This window comes from Leuciscus leuciscus (genome assembly GCF_965113295.1).
Source record: "Leuciscus leuciscus genome assembly, chromosome: 14".
Taxonomy (NCBI): domain Eukaryota; kingdom Metazoa; phylum Chordata; class Actinopteri; order Cypriniformes; family Leuciscidae; genus Leuciscus; species Leuciscus leuciscus.
Window position 1 is genome coordinate 8169521 of NC_138738.1, and position 13434 is coordinate 8182954.

The following is a 13434-nucleotide window of genomic DNA, read 5'->3' on the forward strand; positions in this document are numbered from 1 at the left end:
AGCATTGAATACACATCTGAGAGAAATATAGGCATAATGAGTTGCATTTTATAAGGTGGACAATATTGCAGCATTCATAATGTTTATGCATTGATTGTCAATGGAAAGTCATTATAGCATCATCTGATTTTTCTCTTGACAGCTTCACATGTGGAAACAGAGCATCGTGGGAGCTCAGCCACTCGAAGAGAGCGGAGGGCGTCTGGGGAACCCTATTGGGCGTATTCAGGTGAGTCATTCTCTCCTTCGACCAATAAACAATGAAAATGTGTGCGCAGCATCGGTAAGCAATAGCAACAATGTTTACTCAGCATAAGCCTGTGTGTCTGCGGGGAATCAACCCTATTGGGAAATTTAATGAGTATATTTCCCTTTGAAAAGCGGCAGGTGGGTTTGGTCTATTAGTTGTACATGTTTTACAGCAGAAAAAGACCACCTCGAGCCACTGGGCGAAATCAATTGGAAAGGCTTTGTCTCAGAGAGGGAATTTTTACATAATCTATATCTCCTCTAACTCAGCAGAATCTGCGAGCAATTGCTGGATTGTTTTTATTCCGTTCTTGATGGGCTCTTATTGAGAGTTATGAAAATGAATCAATCAATGGCCTCTGGCGGACATACGATCAATAGTCGTGAACATAAACTGCTCTGATCTCATTTCAAACTCTTTCTTTTTTCTCTGCTCGTATTTCCAGCTGATCTTTTATCTTTTTATTTCTGATTTCTCTCGTTCCTCTGGGCGTCTGAACGGTTCGCTTCATCAGCTCTGACAGACCAGTGCCGGCTTGTTCTTTGCCAGCATTCTGACTTGTGTCTGTGCTCAGAGAGATGAGGAACATTTATGCCTGTAGTTTCAGCTGCCCTCTAGCATGGAATGATCTTTAAATGGTGCTCTTTCCTTTCTCTGGCGCTTGCTGGCAGCCGTATATGTGTATTTACCATGTGAAGTCGTGCGATAAGCCCTGCAAGGCTTTCTTCCTCAGTGTGCCCGCTCTAATAGACGATGCAGCGTTTTCCAAATGTCGTTTCCGTGATCTAATGATCTGTTTCAGAGGATACGGTTTTCTGAGATACAGATTTTTTTTTTGTGGGTTGCTTTTCATATCTCTCTGTAGGAAAAAAACAACAACCCAAATGATATCTCTTTAATATCTCCAAATCTGGTTTGTGTGGAAAGTGAATGGATATCTATCTATCATGTAATTTAATAATTCTACATTCTTACATTCAAATTCAAATTGCATGTCTTTTATCATGTTTGTTATGTGAAATTCAGGGATTGAATTGGATTTTAATAGACTGGAATGGCTGGTAACCTTGCAAGATACACAAATCTGTTAATGTTTTTTAAAAGTCAGAGATCTCAACACGAACTCAAATCTGTTCTGCCATTCACATCAATTTAGTATGTCAACACTTCTTTAATTTGTTTCCGTTTTTAGACCTCCTTATAGAGAAACATCTGAGACTAAATCGGAACTCAGACTCATAAGTTCTGAGATATGAGAGAGCAACCTATAAGCAATACAGTTTTCCTCAAGGTTTGGTTTACGACGAGTGAAGCAGACTTTAAAGTGTTAGACTTTCTGTAGACCTTGCACAAGTTTCCATGAGTGTTTTGAACAGATGTTGTTGTTTCTCAGGTATAGCTGTGGTTCCATGGCAGTTTCACTGAAAGCATTAATGAGGCTAGTCAGCATGAAGGCTTTATGATTCAATTCACAGGCAATATCTGTCTGCGGCACTTGTTTGTGCATTTTTGCTTGTCTTTCGCACATTTTTCCCTCATACAAAGGTTTTATCTTCTCACCAGACACTTTAACTGTCATTTTTTTTCCTTTTTTGAATCAATTTCATTGTTTTGCAGCTTGTCCGTGTCAGAGCACTGTGTTGTGCATTCACTGTCAAGTAAAACCCATGCCAGTGTCACTAGGTGTTTTGACATCACAATAGCTGATGTGGTTTTGTGGAATTTAGGAACTGATCTGGGGCTCAAAGCTTTTTCTTTTTTCGAAAAGGTTGCATCCAGTGTTTCATAAAGGAGTTTTATGAGGCATATCAAAAATCATATTACAGATGTTACTGAAGAAAATATTTCATTTTATGGATCTCTGTCTTCAGCAACCAGTGTTGTTTTTACAGTAAAAAGTTTATTTAACTTGATGAGGAGCTATTAAACAGCACTAACAAAACTGTACAAAGTACCATGGTACTGCTGTGAATGGTACTTTGGTAATACCATGCTTTTTGGACATTCTCTGAAACACAGTATTATGTAAATACCATGCCTTATGAATATGGTGTCATTCAATATTATGATTTGTTATTTACACCATTATATTTTACTACTAAATGTGGTTACTTTATCAACATACAGTGTCATTAAAAAGCCTTAGTCCCTATTGAAAATGTGGGGTTCAAAATAAAATTAAAAAAAGAATATTTTTTAGGATTTTGAAAATTGTAATGCAATGGGATTATAATTTTTTTCTTTTGTTAAATAAATAATATAATATAAAATATTAAAGCAAAAAGAGAAAAAAAAACAGAGACATTCTCATATACATATTAATGATTTTCTCTCAAATATTTATGCTGATAATATAATTTGAAATGAACTGTATTCATTTAGAAAAGAAAGCAAAACACTGCAGACTCTCAGACTTCTGGACCTGAATCTGTGCCTTGTAATGTTTTCTGAGGACCTGTTATCCCCTTTTAAGTCTTGTTTTTGGAGTCTACTAGAATAGGTTTTCATGCTTGAATGTTAAAAAAACACATTATTTGTTCACATATTTAAATTTGTTGCAGCACCTCTCTTCCCTGTCTGTCAGTGTCAACTCAACCATGCCTCTTCCCCTTTTTATTTTGCGTATGCAATTTTTATTTTATTTTGCTGGAATTGTTTTAATAAGGAATATTGTGACGTGTTTTTTCCTAGAAGAAAACTCAAGTCTACAATAAAGGCGTTTCAGGGAGTTCAGAAACTGATATAGAGAATAACTCCCTTTGGAGTGACTTTGTGGTTTTTAACTTTGCAAACCTTTTTCATGCTTAAACAGCAACATTACACACTAAAAAAGTTGAAAATGTAAAAAGCATAAGTCGTCTTCTTTAACGGTTCCTCAATTGGAGCTGTTTACTTTCAAGTCATCTTTAGGACAATCCCACCAATATCAGCAAGCACTGCTAACAGGCTGTGTCCATGAAAGCAGTTCAGTAGCTTTTCTTAGCTAAGGCTTTAATGTTCTTTTAAAATTTGTGAAGCATCGTAAGTGATTTTAGTCTGCGTGTTTGTGCTTCTTTTGAGCCGAGCCAGAATGCACTCGAACCTTTCATGCTCTCAAAAGAATTTCTATGCCAGAAGTATTCTGCAGGCTTTACCTCTTTACCTTTTCCCTCGTTTAAACCCATTTTCATAGCAAAAGCAAATCAAAGCTTGGCAGCTGCTGTAACAATTACAGATTGCCCAAAAAGCCCATCTAAAATCTATTTGAGGATTGACACATTTGCTTTTATGTGAAATAAGTTAATGCTATAAGTATGAAAAATAAGTGTTAAAAAATGCTATGGATTGCTTTCTGCTTAGCAAAAGGATGGTCAGCCTAATTTTATTCTCTAGTTCACATTTTCTAGCTTGACATTATTCAGTTTGGAAACAGGATAAGTCGGTCTTTGTTGGTAATTTTCCCAATTTAGGCATGTAATGTGCAAATAAGCATTGTTTATGTGCATGCCAATGACCTATAAAGGATCCCGCTAACTTTATCGGAGGGTGGATAAAATAACAGAACTCCACCTAACAATATATTGATCTCAAGAACCTAATTAAGAGCAGGTCCAACTTTTGCCTTCAGAACAGCTTCCAACAATCTTGAGTGAAATATTGCTCAATCCTTCAAAGTAGAAAAGCCTCCAGTTCTGTGAGGGATGAAGAAAGTTTATTTCTCGCTTTGAGCTCCAGAACTGCATTCCAGGAGGTGATTCTCAATATAAAGCTCTAACGTATATGACATGATGAGACGTTTACATGTAAACCAATAATGCGATTTTTCAACAAAACAAATCGAGCAAAACTCTTTGCTCCTGTTTACATTAAATTTTCATGATTCTCATTATTCGCTATTTAAGAGTGGTTATTTTTACCGCCATTCTTCACATAACCCAATGCACAGCACAAATGATGAACTCACATACAGTGTGTTACTGGCCACTGTTTTGATCCACTTACGTCAAATGCAAAACACATTTCTATGGACGTATTAGATATTCTGAGCCATAATGAACATAACAATACCGCTATAACTGGGGTTCCCTACGCTGCAGTCATGTTCTTGCACATGCATACTTTGGTCAGAGCGGTAATAATAATGCGATTAAGGTGTTTATATGCCTGTTTATTTCGATTAAAATCGGCGTACGTCACATAGCTTAATGTGATTATGGTTACTATGATTATGAGCATAATCGCATTAGTTTAATCTAAGTATTGTGTTTACATGAGGCAAAGTTTAATCGCAATACTGGCATCGCAATATATTATAGTTTACTTAAAGTTTCGAGCTCTACCATCCAAAAGTTGGCCAAGCATGCGCCCTTAAAATAGCATCTGAACACGCCACTAAAAACGCGCCACTTACTTTAGACTAGGTTTTTCCTGGTCAGTGGCGGAATTGTTTTCTGAAACTGCAAAATAGCATCAGGGAACGTTTGCGCCGGAACACGCCTCCTCTTTTCGCTGAACCGCCCCCGGGAGCGCAAGTTCATTCTCTAATATACCGACGTGCGTCTGTGGATGGAAAAGTCCGCTGTGCGTCGGGTGCAAAATAGGAATGATACATGCGTCGGTGTACAAAGTCAATTGCGCTGGGTGCAAGATAGAGCCCTAAGTGTGTAATATGTAATATTCAGTGTGTAATATTGATACTTTTGCAGTCACGTGATATCTGGCAACTAACGCGGTTAGTGCATCCAATCGCACAACAACTATCTGACATGTCGTGTACACCTCAAAACACCAACTTTTGTATATTAAAACTGGCAACGTCCTGGCAAGATCCTTGATTAGTTTACTGGTTTTCGGTGCTAGAGAATGACGTTCTTGCCCGCCAGCCAGTACAACTGACGTCACGTGCAAAGTATCAATTCAGCATCGCGAGCAGCACCAAAATGTAGGAGTAATTATTTAATTAATAATTTTTGTCCAGTTTAATGCGTTAAAATATTTAACGCAATTAACGCAACATCCGTTAATTTTTGTCATCCTTTGGCTATGTGTAATTGCGTTTCAATTACACTGTAATGTTGAATGGCTATAATTAATGTTTAAAATTGGGCAAAAAATCATTTTTATCCAGACGTTAATGTATTAGTATCAGTGATACTGACCTTTATTCATGGCTAGCTTTACATTATATGATCCGCTCTTATTCATGCAAATGCTTTTAAACCATTCAAGTGTGACAAGACAAAAGAGAACGTGCTGCCTGTGAATGTCCTGTCTATGTGACACACACACAACGCACATGAAGACGCGCGCCAGTATCGTGCGTACAGACAGCGCACCAGAATACAGATCTCTTTCGCACTTGAATGAACAATAACACACACAATTATGCCAAAATGTCAGTTTTGTAGAGTATCCTCATAACATAAGAGCAGTCTTAAATTAGTTAAATAAAGTCTTAAATGAACGTAAAGAGTTGTGAGAGAATGAGGCGGCTGGTCTTAAAGGGACAGCAGCCAATAATGCTCTGTCTGTAAAGTTAAACAAAGAACAAAGGGAACAGAGAAAATTACTCACTGCTCTTGACTAAATAACTTTTGTAGCTTTAATAAGGATTAGTCTATATTTAATCTATAATTTATGCAGTGCAGACTGTTTGATAACTTTATTCAATTTCTGTATATTGTTCTGTATATGTTAGACAGATAGGAAGGGCACAGGTAAATATGACATTTATTATGGGTTTATGTGGCCCTACAATTTTAAGTTTTTATATATATTTTTGAAGCCTAATAAGTGTTAAAAAAAAATGTATAGCTTTCAATTACACTGTTATCTTGAATGGCTATAATTAATGTTTAAAATCCTTTTTATCCAGACATTAATAGCTGTATTAGTATCAGTGATACTGACTTTCATACATAAAAAGATGCCATCAAACAAGTATTTAAAATATACCGTCTTTATGTTGTCTCTACATTAATTTGGAGATTTACTGTGAAATTATTACATTATAAAATATTTAAACAAAATATAAACCTATAAAAACGTCGTAGAAAAACCTAATAGCAGAAAAAATTTGTGATTAATCAAGTAATTTTTTTTAATCGATTGACAGCACTAGTAATTATATAATGTGACACGCTACTTATACTTATTCAACCATTTTGCTTAAACTTTAACTGCAATCAGTTCAGACAGAGAGAAACAGATTTATTAGATATATTTATACTTTTTCTCATAGCTCAGGAGTCTAGCATTTACTCCTACGACAGGTTATGTGTCTTTGTGTTGGCCTTGGATTAAGACAGTATCCATATAGCAGTACTGTAATACATTTCAGCTTTTTGAAACTTTTAATATAAAGTTTTTGTTGAGTTTTTTTCATTAAGGTGCAGAAAAAGTCTCTGAGACTGTACTTTTTTTAAGCTTTTATTTTGGCCTTTTTCCACTGAGATAATATAGAAAGGGCAGGAAGTGATGGGGAGGAGGATATTAGTGTCTGCTTTTTCTCAGATGTTTCTCCTGAAATCCCTTTGACAACAAATATAATTAGATCATAAAAGAATTTGATGAAAATTGTTCAAATTGAAAAATATCTTTTTTGAGGGCACAATAAAGGCTTTTTTTCCACAGGAGAAACATCTGAAAAGCAGGAATCGTATGCAAATGTCTCCATTTGCTTTACTATTTAGTCTCACTGCTGTCGAGGAGAAACAGTTGAGGTAAAAGCGTGCTTATTTTCCTTCCATGTTTGATGGTTTGAGCCGGATCTAAACTTGCATTACCCACATAAGCTCTATAAATCAACATAAACTATGGTTTAGATGAGGTTAAATTTGTATTATTATTATTACTATATATCCCCACTATAAAAAAAATTATTTTTTTTTTTTTTTTTTTTTTTTACGTTTAGCGACTATTCAGTCCATCTACTCTCAAGTTCTATATAGAAACCCTGAAGGTTTCTGTCAGGCATTCATAGAGAACCTTTGATCATGGGATCTTTTTATGGATTTAGTTTTAACTCAATCCAATTCAGCTTGTAAACATACTTTATTACTAGAAAAACATGAAAGTGCAACCCCATTTTGTAACAATGCAATAAAATCAAGGATCTGTGATTTGTTAATTCGATTATTAGTTTGTAAATAAAACGTTTATTTAACTGGCAAAAGTACAAAGAAAAGATTTTCAATGTTTTTACTGAACAACTTAAAGGGATACTTCACCTCTGGAAAGATGAATGTGTATTTAAAATAGGTCATTTATGTAGAAGAAATGTGAAATTATTTTTGAATTTGGAGCTTTCTAGACTGAGAAAAGCCAGAAAATGTATTTTTGGCGTATGTGGATGAAAGACAACAACTCCCAGAATGCACTTGCTTCGCTGCCCTAAGAGGCCACTTCCAAGCCACGCCTACCGGTTAGAGAGCGCAGTTGAAAACAAGAAGGCTAGGCTACTAGTGAGACTCCGTGACGAGTTTGCCCGGTATTTCGAGATCGCCCAAAATGTCCGGGATTTGGATTTTGCGTTCTACAGTCGCCATTCATTATGTTTACTGTGGCGAGCAGGACGAGGCCGGTGGCGTCATTACTGAGACGCGGCGATCTCGCATCTCTCACGGAGGAGCGGGAATTTTCTTAGCAATGTTAAAACGCACATCAACCGGTCACTTGTTTAGCGTTCATGTAAACACTACATTCAGATTCACCAATCGGAATGAATTCAGTTAGATTGAAACAAAAGGTGTGCATGTAAACAATGAATGGCGACTGCAGAAACCAAAAGCCGAATCCCGGACATTTTGGACAATCTCGACAGCCGGACATGTCCGGGAAAAAGAGGATGGTAACCCCTACTACTCAGCTTTCTCCTACTACTCAGCTTTCTCCACAGAACAAGAGCCTGTTAGCTTAGCTTCCAAAGAAAGACGGCTGATACAATGTGTACATTCTGTGAGTGAGATCCCACCCTCTATGGGCTGGTTGAAAACATGTGGGACAGCCCCTCCTACTGGCTGTAGTCTTTAGCCTCTGGCCAGAAAATCCTCCGATGACGCAAAATGACGATTTTTGCGTCATCGGAGGATTTTTTCCAGACAAAAAATACATAAATCTCTCATCTCAGGGGGATATGAGAGTGGAAAGCACGGTAATTCGAAAATACTACAGGTTTTCTACTAATACAAAGCTTAATGCTAAATCCTGAAGTATCCCTTTAATTGCATTTTGTAAATATAAACCAATTTTGATTTTGATGGCTGCAAAGCACTGCAAAAAAGTTGGGACCGAGGCATGTTTACTACTGTGTTACATCACCTTTCCTTTTAATTAAATTTTTTTATCTTTTGGGGATTGAGGATATACATTTTTGCAGTTACAAGACTGCTCAACAGTCCATGTCTGATTCTAGTTTTCATGATAGGCCATACATTTTCAATAGGACCGATCTGGACCGCAGGCAGGCACTCAATCCCTTCTGTGAGTGTCCACAAAACCACTCTGATGTAACACGTGTAGAATGAGGCCTGGCATTGTCTTGCGTCTCAGGAAAAATGTCATCTTGATGGCAGTAAATGTCTCTGTACGATCCCAGTATATAATAGTGAAGCAGCAGTGGATTCCAATCCACCCCCCATTACTGTTATAGTGGGTAACAATATATATATATATATATATATATATATATATATATATACACATACACACACACACAGCAAATGATGACTAAATGAACGTGTTAAACATAAATTATGTGTACGTATAATTTTACAATAAGTGTGCTATTAATCGCACTAAAGGTTAAAAAGGAATACAAAAAAAGGAATATCAGGCAAGCATATATACAATAAAAGCATTGAAGATAAATAAATAAATAAATAAAGGGAGGGGTGAGGAACTAAGATGTATTTGTTTCCTCAAAATATTCCATAAAAGGAATACTCCAGACTTTCAAAAGAGTTTGGGCTTTTGTCTCATTGCGAACCGAGTCTTTTCCATCACTTTCATAAGAATGACTTGTCTAGCCAGTACAGTTGCAAAGGCTGCACTGTCGGCCTGTAATGTGTTTAATTTGACAGATTCTTGCAGAATTACCAAACAATGCTGTTAAAAGAGTTGGGGTCTACTGGAAAAGAAAAAATAACAGAAAAACACCTGAAGGCTTTCCCCCAGAAATCAGACCGTTTGTGACACGACCAGAGAGAGTGCAGTAATGCAGTTAGTTCAGTTGTGCAGCGAAGGCAGGTAAGATCAAGATCAGGAAATATATTTGCTTACTTTAGTTTTCCTTTTTGGCATCTTTAAAATGTAGTCAAGAACCCTAGAGTTCTATACAGAACCCTATTAAACCTTTTTTCTAAGAGTATATGTGCGAGATTGCTAACACTTTTACCCTTTTGCTGACGCAGTTTGTCCATGCTTGACATATGCTGTTATAATTTTCTACTCTGTCCCACGTGACAAAAAATAAAGTTGCATCAGTCACATTGTCGTGACTGATGCGCCTGCAGTTCTGGCACTGGCAATATGATCTTTTTTGGAACTCGGTTCATTAACACGTGTTGCTTTATATAAATGACATATCAAAGTGCTAATTGTCAGGTCTGTTCAATAGCTGAGACATTACCGCTAATTGCCTGTCAACATAATGTGACCCACCTTTGCAGCTGCATTTGTAAATTACTTCATAATTAAACTCTTTTCATTCCATTTATAAATTCAGATAAATATGTAAAGGTAGTTTTTAAATGTAGTTAGATTTATTTATGAGCCAAAAAGACTCAGTATGCACTGCTAGGTGTGGATTCAGCTAGGGAAAGAGCCTAGGAACTGACTGTACAGCTTGCAAGGTGAGATTTGATTATGGTTTATTTAAAATGTGCGTGTGTGTGTGGATGTATTTTTCAAAAGGGACAGATAATATGCCACACTGCAGGGTCTCCCCCAGGAGGTACGGGCACGCATCATTACTCATATTTTTCCTCTCATATTCTTCCAGGATTTCATTTTCTTCTGCCAGTATTCTCTCGTTCCCTCCCCCCCCCTCTCTCTCTCCCCCCTGTCTATCTCTTTCCCTCCTCTTTCCTCTTGCTATATCTGAGCAAATATCCACTTTGTGCTAAAAAGAGAGTATCTGTGTTTGACAGCTCACTGTTGTCCCAGCATGCTATTATTACAGGTGCAGTTTGCGTATTTTGTTTACTTGAGCAGTTCAACATTTTAGAGTGAATTCTGGGTCATTTCAGTTCCATATTTAACTGCATAATAGTTCATAACTAGTGATGAACCAATCACGATTTTTCATGGCTGAATCCGATTGTCTTTTTTTGCTTGTTTGCTCTTACTGGCCAAACTGGGCTTGAGACAAAAAAATATATGTTGCCATTTTAAAATTAGAGGCAACGAATGTACTTTAATCATGATCCAAACAAAGATGCTACACACATGTAGCATGAGCAGTCGTTTTTGATTTGTATAATTTCAGGATTTAAAGCAAAAACAGAATGGTCTAACTTTAGCTTTGTGAAATTATGCTTCTTAAACATACCTGCATAAAACAAAGATGGACTGAATGAAAATTAAAATTCACTCTGACAGTTGGTGGGGCTTATGGAACAGCAGCGATATAGAATTTCCTTGTTTACCGCAGCACACAAAGCACTGATGCACTTATAAACACTCCTTTAATAGGCATTACGGTGTAAGAGGAAAGGAAAATGCCATTGAATCTTTTTTGAAGAGAGTCCCTTCAGAGATACATTCATATAAACCCCAACGCCCAATTCAATATTTATAATTTTCTTCCAATATGTCAAGCTTCTCGAACAGTGAGCTTGCTGTGCCTGGTACAGTATTTTCTCTGCGTGTTACCGTCCTGTTTACAGACTTCATAATATTTCCACACAAGTGACATTTTGGGATGTGATTGTAATGCATTTTGTGTGCAAGTCAGAAATAGAGCAGCCAAAATAAAAATACAATAAAAAAATAGTTGCCAAATGTGGGTTTGGACTTGGAGGTTGGCCAGTTGACCGGTGCATCTCTATTTATAACTTAAAAATGTGTACTCTTAGTCCTAATGCAGGGTTATGAGCCAGCTAAGGATTTCAGTGGTCATTCCTAGTCATTTTAAAGATGTAAAAATGTAGCACCATGACAGCCTGTTGTGGTTGGGTGCTAAAAAAAAGTCAGCTCTACATTCCCCAGCATAATTTTTCTGTGTCCCTGGCAACCTCCTGTGATTGATGGGTCAAGATGGCCAACCTAGATGGTAATGCAAGACGAGCCCTCATAATTTGCAATGATAAATCGCTAAGACGGGAACCAATTTGTGTGAGAAATCCAGCTCCTATATCATCCTCAAATCTTTTTGTGGCAAAGTGCCTGTCCTCGCTGGGAAAACAAGTTTTATTAAGAATTCAAATTAGATAGGATCTGTTTAACATAATGCAATATAGCGCAACAGAAGGAGATGCTTAGAATGATCTCGCATGTTCTCTGGTTACTCAGAGAAAGGAGCATATAGAGCATCCAAAAGGGGATTTGTCTTCTGGGCTATGTGGAGGGAAGTGAATGAATGTTTGGAGAAATGATGCAGTAGCAGAACTAATGCAGTGATTTTGAAGATACTGTATAATATATACACAAAATAAATTAAATGGATGAAATTTAAATCTGGGATTTCTTCTTGCTATATTAGCAAATATCCACTATATAATACAAGTATATATTATATGTAACACACACACACACACACACAAAAATACAGGCAAAATGAAGATTTCCACCATTTCATGTTCGATAGATAGATAGATAGTAGGGCTGTACTCAACCAAAGAAAATCTTGGTCGACTGAAGTCCTGAAATTTTCGACTAAAAATCGACTAAAATCGACTAAAAATGACGGTAGAAAAAAAAAAAGTTAAATTAATTAGATGCGCACTGTGCGCAGTACTTGGTAGCCTTGTTGTCCGCCTAAATGAATTATAAATAAACATAAAAAACTAGTAGGCTATTTGCAGTATATTAAATCGTTTTTGACCTAATTATTTTGCACTGAAATGAGTCTGACACTCCAGTCTGTCGGCTCTGACAGCGTTGCATCACGTGCACCTGCGCAATATCATAGCTTATGATTTCCGAAAACAGTAGCCTACTATGTTGTCAACTAGTGATATCATCACAAGAACTGTTGAGGAATATGCAACATAATTTAGACAACGATTTTTGTCATATGTTATAATAAGTTATAACTGTCAGACACTATCATTTCACCGTGCATGTCCTCGCACCGAGCGAGGCTGAACATGAGCTCAGCTTCGCAGCTGAGACACGAATAGACTATTAACTTAAAGCTTTTACTCTTAATAAACACAAAAGGCACGTCCACTTTAATAAAAAAAGAATATTTATTAAACAAACCAGATCAAGAGCAGAAACGAAATAAAGTGCATAACTGAAAAATAAAGCATCCTAGGCTCAAAACTAACACAACCAACAGCACAGCGCAATTGCGCATTAGGCTCCAAAAAAAAAAAAAAAAGTTAGGTTATCACACTAAAACATTGAAATATGCAAATTCTGATATGTTTATATAGCCTACTCAAAACAGACAGTGCAAGCTAACGCAGACAAGTGAGCTTACCACTTTAGATGATATGTCATGTTTGTCGTCGAGCTGTGGAAAACTGTTGCTTGCAAACTTTGCATTCGACCTTTTTCCTGTTATCAATTTTAACAAAATGCTGCCACACTGTCGATTTCTTTGTTGTTGACATGTTAGAAGAGGACTGACTATTAAACGCTCTCACAATTAAATAAATAATATTCAGCATCAAACCTTCTAGTTATCGCTCTCTCTTGGGTTGGGCTAATCCAAAAAAGGTGAAAACAAGGGGGGTGTTCTGAAGACAGACTGTTAAAGTGAAACAAGGGTACTCTGAAAACACCCCCATTAGCAGTTAGTGCTTTCCACCTGATGAAATGAGCGCGCCTCAGCGCGGCAAAACTGATGAAATAAACGCAGCAAAACTGATGAAATGAACGCGGCAAAAAATCGACCAATCAGAATTTTGGTCGAACCAGAACGTATCGACCAATTAATCGACTAATCGACTGGGACAGTACAGCCCTAATAGATAGATAGATAGATAGATAGATAGATAGATAGATAATAAAATAAGAACAAATAAACAAATTGCAAT

The 13434-nt window shown here is 36.8% G+C and overlaps 1 protein-coding gene across 1 annotated transcript in view; it reads left to right on the forward strand.

Moving 5' to 3' along the window:
- The window catches only part of ca16b (carbonic anhydrase XVI b), a 92764-nt gene that overhangs the window by 21304 nt on the left and 58026 nt on the right, over positions 1-13434 (forward strand). The window contains exon 2 of the mRNA XM_082190155.1: positions 143-229. Within this exon, the coding sequence (XP_082046281.1) occupies positions 143-229 (87 nt within the window). The remainder of the gene's footprint in view (positions 1-142; positions 230-13434) is intronic.